The sequence below is a fragment of the Chiloscyllium punctatum genome, chromosome 1, assembly GCF_047496795.1.
Source record: "Chiloscyllium punctatum isolate Juve2018m chromosome 1, sChiPun1.3, whole genome shotgun sequence".
Taxonomy (NCBI): Eukaryota; Metazoa; Chordata; class Chondrichthyes; order Orectolobiformes; family Hemiscylliidae; genus Chiloscyllium; species Chiloscyllium punctatum.
Window position 1 is genome coordinate 4276865 of NC_092739.1, and position 14412 is coordinate 4291276.

At 39.7% G+C, this 14412-nt stretch overlaps 1 protein-coding gene across 8 annotated transcripts in view; it reads right to left on the reverse strand.

Moving 5' to 3' along the window:
* The window catches only part of trim2a (tripartite motif containing 2a), a 167657-nt gene that overhangs the window by 31700 nt on the left and 121545 nt on the right, over positions 1-14412 (reverse strand). For all 8 annotated transcript variants that reach the window (XM_072581596.1, XM_072582393.1, XM_072583962.1 and 5 more), the window contains exons 3-4: positions 12312-12549; positions 9295-9446 (exon numbers count right to left, since the gene is read on the reverse strand). In XM_072581596.1, coding sequence (XP_072437697.1) covers positions 9295-9446; positions 12312-12549 — 390 coding nt within the window. The remainder of the gene's footprint in view (positions 1-9294; positions 9447-12311; positions 12550-14412) is intronic.

Below are 14412 nucleotides of genomic sequence, written 5' to 3' on the forward strand. Positions count from 1 at the left end.
TTACCTGGACCATCTCAGACTCCTCCCTCCCCTTCCTAGACCTCTCCATTTCTATCTCAACACAGACATTTACTATAAACCGACAGACTCCCACAGCTACCTAGATTACACCTCCTCCCACCCTGCTCCCTGGAAAAACGCCATCCCATATTCCCAATTCCTTTGCCTCCACAGCATCTGCTCCCAGGAGGACCAATTCCAATAGCGAACAACCCAGATGGCCTCCTTCTTCAAAGACCGCAATTTCCCCTCAGACGTGGTCGATGATGCTCTCCGCCGCATCTCCTCCACTTCCCGCACCTCAGCCCTTGAACCCTGCCCCTCCAATCACCACCAGGACAGAAACCCCACTGGTCCTCACCTACCACCCCACCAACCTCCGGATACATCGTATCATCCTTCGTCATTTCCGCCACCTCCATACAGACCCCACCACCAAGGATATATTTCCCTCCCCTCCCCTATCAGCCTTCCGGAAAGAACACTCCCTCCGTGACTCCCTCGTCAGGTCCACACCCCCCACCAACCCAACCTCCACTCCCGGCACCTTCCCCTGCAACCGCAAGAAGTGCAAAACTTGCGCCCACACCTCTCCCCTCACCTCCCTCCAAGGCCCCAATGGATCCTTCCATATCCGTTGCAAATTCACCTGCACCTCCACACACATCATTTACTGTATCCATTGCACCCGACGTGGTCTCCTCTACATTGGGGAGACAGGCCGCCTCCTTGCGGAATGTTACAGGGAACACCTCTAGGACACCCGCACCAACCAACCCAACCGCCCCGTGGCTGAACACATTAACTCCCCCTCCAACTCTGCCAAGGACATGCAGGTCCTTGGCCTCCTCCATCGCCAGACCCTGGCCACACGACGCCTGGAGGAAGAGCGCCTCATCTTCCGCCTAGGAACCCTCCAACCTCAAGGGATGAATGCAGATTTCTCCAGCTTCCTCATTTCCCCTCCCCCCACCTTATCTCAGTCCCAACCCTCTAACCCAGCACCACCCTCTTGACCTGCAATCATCTTCCCGACCTCTCCGCCCCACCCCCTCTCCAGCCTATCACCCTCACCCTCACCTCCTTCCACCTATCGTATTGCCAGCGCCCCTCCCCCAAATTCCCTCCCCCCTACCCTTTATCTCAGCCCACTTGGCACACCAGCCTCATTCCTGAAGAAGGGCTTATGCCCGAAAAGTCAATCCTCCTGCTCATTGGATGCTGCCTTGCTAGGTACCCAGCCTATTTTACCTGCTCATCTACCAAAAACACACCCAGCAGGGGCATCTAATATGTCCTGAGGTAATTTTCACTCAATCACATCTTTCTTCCACACTTTCCTAATCCCAGAATTGTTTTGTTTATGTGGATTACTCTAACCAATACATAAACTGAAATGTTAGAACGCTGTCATAGGTTGGTCCACTAAGTCTCTGTTCATTCTATTTATTCCCATAATCTTTAAAACCGGCATAAGTTTAATTTTTTTAAATTTATCCTGATCCTAGTTCCTCTTGGGGGGTGGGGTGGATTTCTTCTTGACTCTATTAATTGTGCTGTGTTTTCCAAGATCAAACACTAGCTAGCTCAAAAAGGGTAAAAGAAAGCAATTGTTAAAATCATATGAAGGGGGGGATTAGTGGGAAAAACTTGGTAAGCAGAGTTGTTCAGATCGAAAGTCAGAAAAGAACTACTATTTCTAAGATTTTCTCAGATTACTGACACTGGTGTTTAAATCTAATCAAATCCTCCTTAAATTGCTTAGATAGTTATGTAAGGCAAGATCAGGAAATATAATCAACTCCCTGCTGGACTAAGAAATGGTATCCAATTAAAACTAAAATTGATACAGGAAAATACTAGGAAAAGAAAGAAAGAGCCAGTAGGGAAACAGGAATGGACACCAGGCTCAGTGGTTAGCACTGCTGCCTTATGGCAAGAGGGACCCAGGTTTGATTCCAGCCTTGGGTGACTGTCTGTGTGGAGTTTGCACATTCTCCCAGTGTCTGCGTGGGTTTCCTCCGGGTGCTCCGGTTTCCTCCCACAGTCCAAAGATGTGCAGGTTAGGTGAACTGGCCATGCTAAATTGCCCATAGTGTTAGTACATTCATCTGAGGGAAATGGGTCTGGGTGGGTTACTCTTCAGAAGGTCAGTGTGGACTTGTTGGGCCGAAGGGTCTGTTTCCACACTGTAGGGAATCGAATTCTAATTCTGACATGCATGATGGCAGCTCATCATGCAGATTTAAAGAGATTATGGGAATATGAAGAGAGGTTTATGGATGATAGCAGACAAGTTACATGAGCAGTGAAATGCTTTTCCAATTTATTATTTGTTATTTAATAATCAGTAACGAACAAAAGTAGAATCCCTCAAAACTCCCTCCTCCAGTCTGGTAATGGTATCTAGTTGAATTTTGAAACATTTCTGTGCATTTATTTACCCCAATTAAAGATACTCAATATTTATTAATAAAATCTCAAAGCCTACATTTTGATTTAAGCTTGAAGTAATCCATGTTTACTTAATCTAAACATACAAACATTTTACAACAAGGAAAACCTAGACAAATAAGCAATTATACAGAACCATTTGTGTTCGCACTCACAACAAGGACATAAACCCAGCAGTGAGGTAAATGACCAGTTAATCCATTTTGGTAATGTTGATTACAAGTCATGAATTGCACCAAAAAGAAATGAACATTAGTGTCAGGTGGGTACAGATTAGAGTAATCTTTTTGCTACTCAAGACCTGGAATACAGAGACACATTCTCACTGCATGAATGGTCACTATAAGACCATGAAATGTAGAAGTAGCAGGTTATTCAGTCCATCTAATCTGCTCAAGGAGATCTAATAATCCTCAACTCCATTTTCCTTCCTTTTCCCCATACCCTGGATTCCCTCTGATTAAAAATCTCCCAGCCTTGAATATACTTAACGAAGCAGGCTCGACAGCCCTCTGCAGTAAAGAATTCCACAGATTTAACTACTGAGAAAAGAAATTCCTTCTAATTTCTGTCTTAAACAGGCAACCCCTTACTCTACAATGATAGTCTCTCTGATCCTAGGCTGTCCCAGAAAGGGGGACACAGTCTCTCCACATCTACCCTCTCCATGATATTGAATGGATTCAGAGGGTTGTACACTATGGAAATTAAGTAAATCACTTTTTGAAGTTGATGGAGTGGATATGGGGAGCAAGGAGTGACATTAAAAGGGGCCTTTCATCGATTTTACAAGCTGTGCTACTGTTTGAGTGGTGCTGGACAGACCTTCCCATCTGCCCTTCTCTTGCATGGTTTTGCAGTCTGCAAACTGCACCGAAACCTGAATAGAAAAAGATAACGATCCCAGGCAAAAATCACGCATCGGTCAAGAATGGGAATGCTACAAAATGGCCCAAGCTACAGAAAGTGCTCCCATATCATAGATCCAGCCCTTAGAGACTACAATTGCAACACTGGAAGTGATGGAATAATATTTGTCCTAAAAAGAACAATTACTTCTCATAAAATCTGCACCTCAGTTAAGAGGCAGAAGATCATTACCTTCAAGAGGATTATTATTACTTTCTGCTGAGTGAGGTCTCTGTATCCATCAAACAGACAGGTTGCAGTATGTAAAGTACATTCTGCGTGAAATATTGCTTAAAATTGGTTTTGATGATAAATTAGACCAATATTACAGCCACTGCTATCAGAACAATTCATAACTTATATTGCATTTGATGAAGATCATTTTATAATTCAGGAAGTTAATGTACAACCCGTATATCTGAGAATTAGGTCAAACTCTAGTCTCAGCTCTCCTGGGTGAAAAGTGCCTTAACTCATTTACTGGGGTTTTACAAAAAACTGTTCATCACAAACAGATCTTGTGGTCCAGAAGGGCAAAGAATGGCTGGTAATAGGACTGGCAATTTTAGACTTATCGAGGCTTCTCTTTCGGCTGAAATTGAAACTAATAGGTCATAATACAAAGTGATCATTGTATTTGTTGGCTGGAAAAGTAGGTATGAGACTTCAAGTATCAGAATTATTGGGGTAGACCATTCAGTCCATCAAGCCTACTCCACCATTCAAGATCACAGCTGATCATCTCATCAATGCCACTTTTCTGCATTATTTCCATATTCCTTAATGCAGCCCTTCTCAAAGTGGGGGTTCAGACCCCAGGTTTGCTGCTGCAAACTCAGGCAGCAGTGACTGCCATGTAGGTCTGCCACTCTTCCTGGCAGTTGCAGTCCACTCCCCCACTCTACACACATCTCACTGAGGGGCTGCAACAACTTTCAAACCTTAAGACAGGGTCAGTGGGGAAAAAAAATGTTATTGTCATTAGGCTCCAGAAACCTACCGATTTCTGTCTTGAATCTGCTCAATGATTAAGCTTCCACAGTGCTCTAGGGTAGAGAATTTGAAAGATTCACCAATCTGAATGAATAAGTTCATTAAATAGTCTCCTCTTTTCTTATATTTACATGTTCTGGTTCCATAGTCACCAGTCAGGGAATCATTCCATTTTTATCCACCCTGTCACATCCTGCAAGAATTTTATAAGTTTAAATGAGATCACCACTCATTCCTCAAAACTCTAGGGAATACAAATCTATTTTCCTCAATCGCTCCTCGGGAAGCAATCTGCCAATTCCAGGAATTAATCTGGTGAATCTCCTATGACAGTTATATCCCTCTAGATATGGGGACCAAAGCTCTAGACAGTACTCTAATTGATGACTCATCATGGCTTTATACAATTGTAGCAAGACCTCTTTACTTATATACTCAACACCCTCAAAATGACTGACATTTGCCTTTCGAATTGCTTGCTGAACCAGCATGCTAGCTTTTAGTGACTCAGAAGCAAAGAAACCCAGATCTCTCTGACACTATACTTCCCAATCTTTCACCAGTTAAGAAATATTCTTGTCTTTGTTTTTCATAGAGAAGAATATCTTTGGAACTTATTCAAATTATATTTCATCTGTTATGTTTTGGCTTAGTTATTGAGCCTGTGCAAGTCCATTGAAGCCTCTTGCACGCTCCTCACAAATTGCATTCTCACCTAGCGTGGTGTCAGCAGCAAGTTTAGAAATATTACAATTGGTCCACACATCCAAATTATTCCTATAGTTTGTGAACATCTGTGGACCTAGCACAGATCTTTACAATACCCCAAAAGTAATAACCTCCCATTCTCTTATTCCTTGTTTTCTATTACTAACCAATTCTCAATCCACATTTGTATATTTCCCTCAGTCATATGCACTTAAATGTTGTTTAGTAATCTTCTGTGTGGGATTTATCAAAAGCCTTCTGAAAATCCAAATACACCACACCCACTGGTTCTCCCATATCGATGCAACATGCTCGAGAAAGCTTTTTTTTTAAAAAAACTGATGTCCCTTTCACAAATTCGTGACGACTGTGCCTAATTCTGCCATTCAATTCCATATGTTCAGTTATCACTATCTTTATAATTTTTAAAATGTTTTTCTCATTATGGACATCAAGCCAACAGATCTGCTTTTTCAGCTGTTCGCCACATCCCCCCTGCCCCAGTACTCTTTTTTTTTTAAATTGTTCAGTTACACAAGTTCCTTGGTCACCCATTTTTTCTGGAAGCTTTTATGTATTTTCTCCCTTGAAGACAGACAGAAAGCAACTGTTTAGTTTCTCCACTATTTTCCGGTCTCCACATTTATCCTTGCCAATTTCTTAAATCCACAAATTGATAACATTTTACAGTCCACCTGTACACACTTTGCTATCTTACATTCAGGATTTTTTTTTTCGTTTTCTGAACATTTTTCCCATGTCCAAGTTCCAAATTGCTCCTGTCCTCAGGTTTTACCACTATTTCTGACATGCTTATTCAGCCAATTCATTTGATCCAATGCAAAATTTAACATGATTTATCACTCAGTGTAGATAAACCCTTTCTTTTTGGTGATTGTGTCATTGAGTGATGTTTATCTGTTGTAGATACTGCATTTCTTTAAATACCAGCCACTATCTACTGTTGTCTTTGAGTGTATTTTCCATATCCACCTAGACAACTTGTGCCTCACCCTCAGTTTCTTTGTTAAGATTTAAGACCCTAGTTTCAGAATGAACAAAACTGCATTCAAACTTAATGTACAATTCTATTGTTTTACAATCCCTCTCTTTAAAAAAAGAACTGGTAAAATCACCAAAAGTTACCCAATGGATCAAAAGTAAAGGGAACAATAACATAGTATATAAAAAAAAGTGGAGGGAATCAAAAGTGAGCAGCCCTGTTCAGATTGAGAATCTTGTTCCTCAGGGATTTCCTCTTAAATTAAGAGCAAGTGTACTTGAAATTGGATTATTGGAAAGGGATATCAAGTCAAATTCTCAGTTTTACAATAAACATTACTTTTCAAAGTTGCTGTCACATGACAAGATCCAAGGTTGTAAGGATTTGCTAGCAACACGAACAGGCTGGAGGGAAACATGGACACTTTCTGAGCATCCTTTTGAAAATGTAAGTTTCAATAAAGTTAGTAATTTAATAGATTGGCAGTTATTTTACTGATCACATTTTGTATAAGTGAGAAAATTTCATAAAATGACAATTTCTCTTTTTATAAAAAGAGTGTTTTAGGATGAATGTATGACATGGAACACCAAAATTATTTACAAAAAGCTTTTATTGCAGTTGTTCCCCTTGGATTGGAATTACATTTTACATCAAAATGTTTTCAAATTTGCTGTGTACTAATTGGGAGTGGCTACATTTGTTTAAAAAAAATCCCTTCTCAGTAATAAAGGCTTACATTCATACAGTGCTCTCAAAATCTCAGGATACTTCACACCTCACACTTTATTGGTTGTATAGATGCTGTTACAATGTCGCTGGCCAATTTGCACACAGCAATCTTCCATGAATAGAATTATTATAATGGGCAGATAAGCTATTACAAATGATTTTTGAGATAATTAACAGGATGAGAGTTAAATGTGTAAACATCCTGGTGGTGTTACTTTCAGTTGCTGTCACGGGGAAAGTTAAGAACTTCATGACTGAACAGATGGCAGGTTCTGAGTATAGTGGTGACACAAAGGTTTAGACAGTAAATATTTATTTTAAAAAGTACAAGAAACAACTTTCTAAATCCTTGCTTTCAGGTGACACATAGAAAATGGTGTACCAAAGCGGTTGGTACATTATTCACACTCAGGCCAAAGATAGATTTCAATATTTGCTGGTGATGCCAAATTGTATGGAGGTTGCTGATAGGAAGGGGCATAGGGGCACACTGAGGAACATTGCTGCAAATTCCAAGACAATAAAACTTGCAGAATTGATGTGTACAAGAGTCCCAGATCAGGAGAGGAGACAAGGATAAAGTACCATGAATTAGTTCCAGGCCATTCAGCTCTTTGTACCTGCCCCAGTTTTAAATAAGAACACGGCCAATCTGAGACTGGAGTGCCACAAGGAACAGTGAAGATGAATAGTTCAGAGATACACTTGCTAATAAATGTTAGATTAGTACAGCAGCTATAAAATAATTAGGAAGGATATTTAGATAGGATTAGATTAAGCAAAACTGGAGGAATCTCATGTGTAACATAAATACCAGCATAACATTGTTGGGCTGATTGGCCTGTTCTGTGCACTAATATCCATGTAGTTGTATTTCCTCTGCTCTTATAAAAGTCAGAAAGATGAAAAAGTGTGAATCAGCAAAGCTGACTGCTGAAGGGTAGGTACAGTCTGCAAACTTGCTACTTCACAAATCTGCAGGCAGTGGTAAACAAAGAAACACTGTCATGCACGGAATTATATCCGAATGCAATAATTTTATCCGTGAGATTGTTTTTCAATAACCAAAGCTGAAAGCCATTGTGGTTTTTTTTTTGGTGAAATCTATTTCACATTTCTATGCATTGTGTAATGGCTTGGTGCAGCCAAGTTCATGATTCTCCCACGTCTATCATCCTTATAGACAATTCTACCTCTGTTGGCAGAACAAGATGTTCTTATGAGCTACAGCTGGGTGCCAGTTTGAGAATGCTGTAAGAGTTCCGTCAGATTTGCTAAAAGGACACATTGGCCTCCAGTTTTAAACAGAAGCAGCCAAGTCAGTAATATAGGGAGGTAGTGGGTCATCAATAGATGACCAATCTGGGCACCTTCAGAAAATTTACAGCCATCATGTGGCTTCATAATTGACAAAGCCGGAGCACATTGGAAGCTAACTTGTAGTAGAATTGCAGTGACATTTTTCTTACTTTCTTGATGATGTTCGACTACCCCCCTGCCTTGTCAGCAATACATGCAGTTGTGGAGAGGGAGAAAACAAAAAAGCTAACAAAATGGGGTAGGCGAGCAGATGGAGAGAGGAATGCCAGAACTGCAAAGTAACTTGGCTGTGGAGAAAGCATGGTTTATATTTCTGGGATTTGACCAAACATTTATAGAGTCAGAGTCATACAGCACGAAAACAGACCTTTCAGTCCAGCTAGTCCTGACCATCCAAGTTTCCCAAACTAGACTAGTCCCATTTACCTGCATTTGGCCCATATCCCTCTAAACCTTTCCTATCATTTACCTGTCCAAATGTCTTTTAAATGTTGTAGGCAAAAGTGAGGACTGCAGATGCTGGAAATCAGAGTCTACATTAGAGTGGTGCTGGAAAAGCACAGCAGGTCAGGCAGCATCTATGGAGCAGGAAAAATCAACAATTTGGGCAAAAGCCCTTCATCCGGAAGGGATTTTAAAATGTTTTAAAATGTTGTTCCTGTACCTGCACCTACCACTTCCTCTGGCAATTCATTCCACATATGAGCCACCCTGCGTGAAAAGATTTCCCCTCATGCCCTTTTAAATCTTCCTCCTCTCACCTTAGAAATATATAACATAGAACAATACAGCACAGAACAGGCCCTTCGGCCCACGATGTTGTGCCGAACATTTGTCCTACCTTAAGCACCTATCCACGTACCTATACAATTGCCGCTTAAAGGTCGCCAATGATTCTGACTCTGCCACTCCCACAGGCAGCGCATTCCATGCCCCCGCCACTCTCTGGGTAAAGAACCTACCCCTGACATCCCCCCTATACCTTCCACCCTTAATATTAAATTATTAATATCATTAATTTTAAAAAATATGCTGCCTAGTTTTGAACTTGCCAGCCTTAGAATTTGCTAACTCAAGTTGGCTCATGTCTAACCGACAGAAAGTATTCCCATCCAAACACTGACGATGATAAACCACAGAGCTAGGCTCATGCTGCATGCACATTTTGCAGTCACCTCTGTTTGACAGCCTCCAGTTGAGTCTGCAGGGAAGACTTGTGCTGCTCTACTACATCCTTGAGGGGAACGGTTGGGTGCTCGGCATGTTCACCTTCTGTACATTCGTGACACATTGCTGTCTCACAGGATTGGCAGTAAAACTCCATTACCTGGAGAAAGACAATGATAGATGTGTAAACACTGGAGGAGAAATGAGATCAGAAAGTTATTATCGCACTCTCCCCAAACATTTGGTTTTGCTGCAAATACATTTGTTCCATTTATTCTGACTTAAGATTAACGTTCACAGTCCCTTCAACCTTCAGCCCAAGACTCAAAGCAAAAGCTGCACATTTCAAGCATTGCTTTTAACAGATTGGTATTAAACATCCAGAATATATTTTTTCAAAATCTCAATTTGACTTGGTGGTGGGATTCTTGGGCTATGGCAAGATAAATAAAAATAACTTTGGTCTACATATTTTCATAAATAAGTTGTAGATTCTTTTCAATACTATAGAACAGACAACAAATCTCACTTTCCTTAACCTGGATTCCAGCAATGTCTCCTACCTGCTTCATATCCTGTTTGGAAATCAGCTATTCATTGACAGGAAGTGGGAAAGGCTAGTAATGACAGCATTTATATCCTATCCTTAATTGGCCTAGAGAAGGCAGTGGTGAATTGCCTCAATCTATTGCAGTCCTTGTGGTGTAGGTACACCACAGTGAGGTTAGGGTGGTCAGTATTCTGACTTAATAACCATGAAATAAATGCAAATAGTTGAAAATCAGGATGGCAGGTGGCTTGGAGAGAAACCTGCATTTGGTGGTGTTCTCAAATCTGCTGCCCCTCTTCTTCTAGGTGTTCGAATGTGCAGGCTTGCAAAGTGCTGTCAAAAGGAACTTGCAATAATGTATTTTGTAGATGGTGCACAATGCTGGCAGCAATAAGGCAGGTTGGATGGGTCATAGGGCTGAACGTTAACGCTACAAAATCCAAGCTTTACAAAATCGAAACTCCAATACTTAAAGTTACTATTTCTCAGATGTCTTTTTCTTAAGCTGAATTTTATTCAATCTGCATCAAGTAAAATTTCAAAAGCAATCTTTTTTTGCTAATAAAAGCTTTGAGGTTTCCATAATCTATAAAACAGGGTTACTCCTTTGGTAGAACAGACCTGTGATTAATTGATCTATAGCCATGTGAAACAGGTTGTGCTAACTTTTTGGATCCTCATTGTTATGATTATTCATACAGTTGTTCTCAGTGTCCTTGTTTTTGGGAGCTGCAAGTAAAAGAGGATGATCAGAAATTTGGACGAAGGAACAGAGGGCATTGTTGCAAAGTTTGTGTCATCTGCAGAGAGAAGTGAAGAGACAGATAGTGTTGAGGAAGTGGGGAGGCTGCAGACAGATTTGGACAGGCTAGGAGAGTGGGCAAAGAAGTGGCTAATAGAATATAATGTGGAAAAGTTTGACACAATGCACTTTGATAGTAAGAATAGAGGCTTGGATTATTTTCTAAATGCTTCAAAAATCTGAAGCATAAAGGGATTTAGAAGTCCTGGTTCAGAATTCTTTTAAGGTTAACATTCAGATTCAGTTGGCAGTTAGGAAGGCAAATGCAATGTTAGCATTCATCTTTCAGAGAACTCGAATACAAGAGCAGAAACATACTGCTGAGGCCGTGTAAGGCTCTGGTCAGTCTGCATTTGGAATATTGTGAACTAGTTTGGCCCCATAATCGGAGGATGGATATGCTGGCATTTTGTGGGGCCAGAGGAGGATTACAAGAATGATCCTGGGTATGAGGAGCTTGTTGAAGGAGGAGCGGTTGCGGTCTCTGGGTCTGAGTGGAGTTTAGAAGGATAGGGTGTGGTAATGATCTGATTTAAACTTACAGAATACTGAGAGGTCTGGATAGAATGAACATGGAGAAGATGTTCCCACTAGTAGGAGAGACTAGGACCCAAGTTCACATTCTTGGAGTGAAGGGACAACTCTTTAGAAGTGAAATGAGGAGGAATATCTTCAGCCAGAGGGTGGTGTATCTGTGGAACTCATTGTTGCAGAAGGCTGTGGAGGCCAAGTCATTGAGTGTGTTTAAGACAGAGATAGATAGGTTCTTGATTAGCAAGGGGATCAAAGGGGAGAAGGCAGGAAAATGGGATTGAGAAACATATCAAACGATGGAGAAAACATTTTGGAACAAAAAGGTTAGCACAATCTGTTTCACATGGCTACAGATCAATTAATTACAGGTCTGATCTATCAAGGGAGTAACCCTGTTTATTAGATTAAACTCTTTGGAAACCTCAAAGCTTTCATTAGTAAAATAAGTTGGCTTTTGAAATTTTACTTGATGCAGATTGAATAAAATTCAGCTTAGGAAAAAGATATCTAAGAAATAGTAACTTTAAGTACTGGAGTTTCAATTTTGCAAATCTGGGATTTTATGGCATTAATGTTCATCCCTATGACCCACCCAAATCTCCTATATCTTTTTTTTACCTTTTATAAAACCACAAGTGTTCTATTCTTAATTTCTGTCCAAACATTTCTGCTTAAAAGATGTACATAACCAGTTGGGAATAGCAGGCTTTGATTCTCACCACATTTGAAGTACCTATCATGAGAATAATTTGAAAATGAAAAAGCCTTCACAGAATGGTGAGCACATTAATTACAGAAAGATTAGACAATAAACAGTATGATCTAATTCTGACAATATGCTTCATAATAGGTTTCATTGGCAAATGATTTGCAGTCTCATTTGCTGGATTATCTTTAATGTTGTTTAAGTATTACAAGATTAAATTATTATTTGGTCTAAAGCAGGAGGTCTTGTCTTTGTGCATAGAGAAGTGAAGACTACTAATTCATCCAGTATTGGTTGAAGAACATACTCAAATTTGCAGTGGGTGTAATTTATAGTAAAATTGCATTACTATCATCATTACTAAAATAGACAAGTTTAATAATCAATCCTGATTAAAGTTGAAGCAGAGTAGCAACACTCTGGGTTAACTTACATTTCCATCATGATTTGGACAGGAAAGGGGTTTCCCTGCTGCTACTGCTGTGATCGTCTCTAGGATGGACGAGTCCTCACAGCTGTTGTCTGGAGTCCGCTGAAGAACATCCATTAGGTTTGTAATGAAAAAGTTGTTCTGTAGCGCAGAAACACCTTTTTCAGGCAAGATAGAGGTCTGACGGCAGATTGGGCAGGAAAGAGTTAAACTGTAAGCAGGAATGTAGTTTTGTAGACACCTATTAGGAAGAGAACAGATCTATTGTTTAATTCCCTTGACAAGAGCCTTTAAATTAATAAACATTGGATTTCACTTTCAAATTATCAAAGATAGTAAGGTTACATTATCACAGAAAAGGTACATAAAAATAGTGTCTCTAATCCTAAAATTTTTTCTTAAAATGAGAAGAAAGTTTTGCAAATTACAATATGATTCCAAGTATAACCACTTGCATTCAATCACTAATTTCAAAAAACCAGTAAAGCCAAGCAAAAGGAACATCTTACAATTAGGACTGATAAACTGGTTTAAACCAGCACCATTCCTTTGTTTTATATAGCATAATCATCAATTTAAAACTGACCAGTAGCTTTCTGCTACTAATAGACATTTATCAAAATGTAATTGCTCACTTCTCCAATCTTCAGAGAGTGGTGTGTCTCAACGACCATGAAAAAAGTCCATTTTTCCCGAATAAGAATGATGTGCAACATCCCAGTGACACATTAAAAAATATCTAGGCCATTCAGTTATCAACCCTTTCAGAGATTTAGGACATATCTATGGAGCAGATGGAATTTGAACTCAGGCTTCCTGGCTCAGAAGTAAGGAAGGACACCTTCACAGCACCTAACTAAATGGCCCATCTGAGTTGAATTATCCAATTTCACCTGATGAAAGCAGATTCACAAGTACTCCTGTTGAGATATCACCAATATAATTGTCCAAGATGTGATCCAATTAAGCACACAGAAACTTAAAATAAATCAGAACTGGCAAAAATCAATCATGCAGTGAATGCATTTTTAAAATTGATCCATAGAGATGGAACTGGGTTGCCCAATATTGTCAGAGATGTAAACGTGCACACAATTAATAAAACAAGGGACAAAAACAATAACTGAACTAAAAAGAAAGTTATGAAACTAAACTGTAATATTACTCTATTTGTTAGACACTTGATTTTCTGCAGAATGTAAACCATCCGCCCACGAACAAAAGGGACAGGCAGCCAGAGATTTTCCTCTTTTAAATGGAGCCAGCTCAAAATGAAGAGTTCAGTATGATATTCTTCAAATTCAACATTTCAGAAAGCAATTTCAGATATTATACTCTCGTTCAAGTTATTTGAAAGAATCAAAAATCAAATCACTGACCTTTATCTCCCGACCTGGCCCTGTTTAAAAGACCCACAATGTTGTGATGACAGATTCAATGATTAGCTAGTGTTGTGTGAACTGGTTCTGCTCGAGTTTAGAACTCAGGTCTGTACTCTTCCACACTCACATTGAGAACTGTTTCTTCTCGGCTTACATAGAACAAGAAAGTACTTTGATCCTTGGGATACAACATTTTCAAAACGGGACAATTGTTCTGTGTTCTTATCAGTTAAAAATAAATAGAAAGACAATGGAACAGTGGTTCATTGGTGATCACCTCAAAATGCAGTGCATCAGTTTGAAGTAAATTTACTTTGATTTCAGAGTTCTCTGAAATAAATCAATATGCTTTTAGTCTCAGGCTAGCTCAAAAATTAATTTTACTAATACAAATGTAGATAATGTAGATCAACTGCAAATCACTACAGTGTTGTCTCCTTTGTTGATTGCCTGGTTTTTAAATACATTTTTACATTGGTGCAAATAGCAGATCTTGGAGCAGGAAATCTTAGAGCGTGTAATCAACATTATAAATCCCAAAATTTAATCTAACAAAGTGATTTATTATTTGTCTGGTTTAACTATTCCATAAGATGCATCCATAAGAATCACAGTATTATTCACTATGGGGCCACTAATTTACAGGTTAATGGGAAAATGAATGGAGTCACAGAAAACCATGGCCAAAAATGAAGACTCCCATAATTCCTGTAATCAACCTG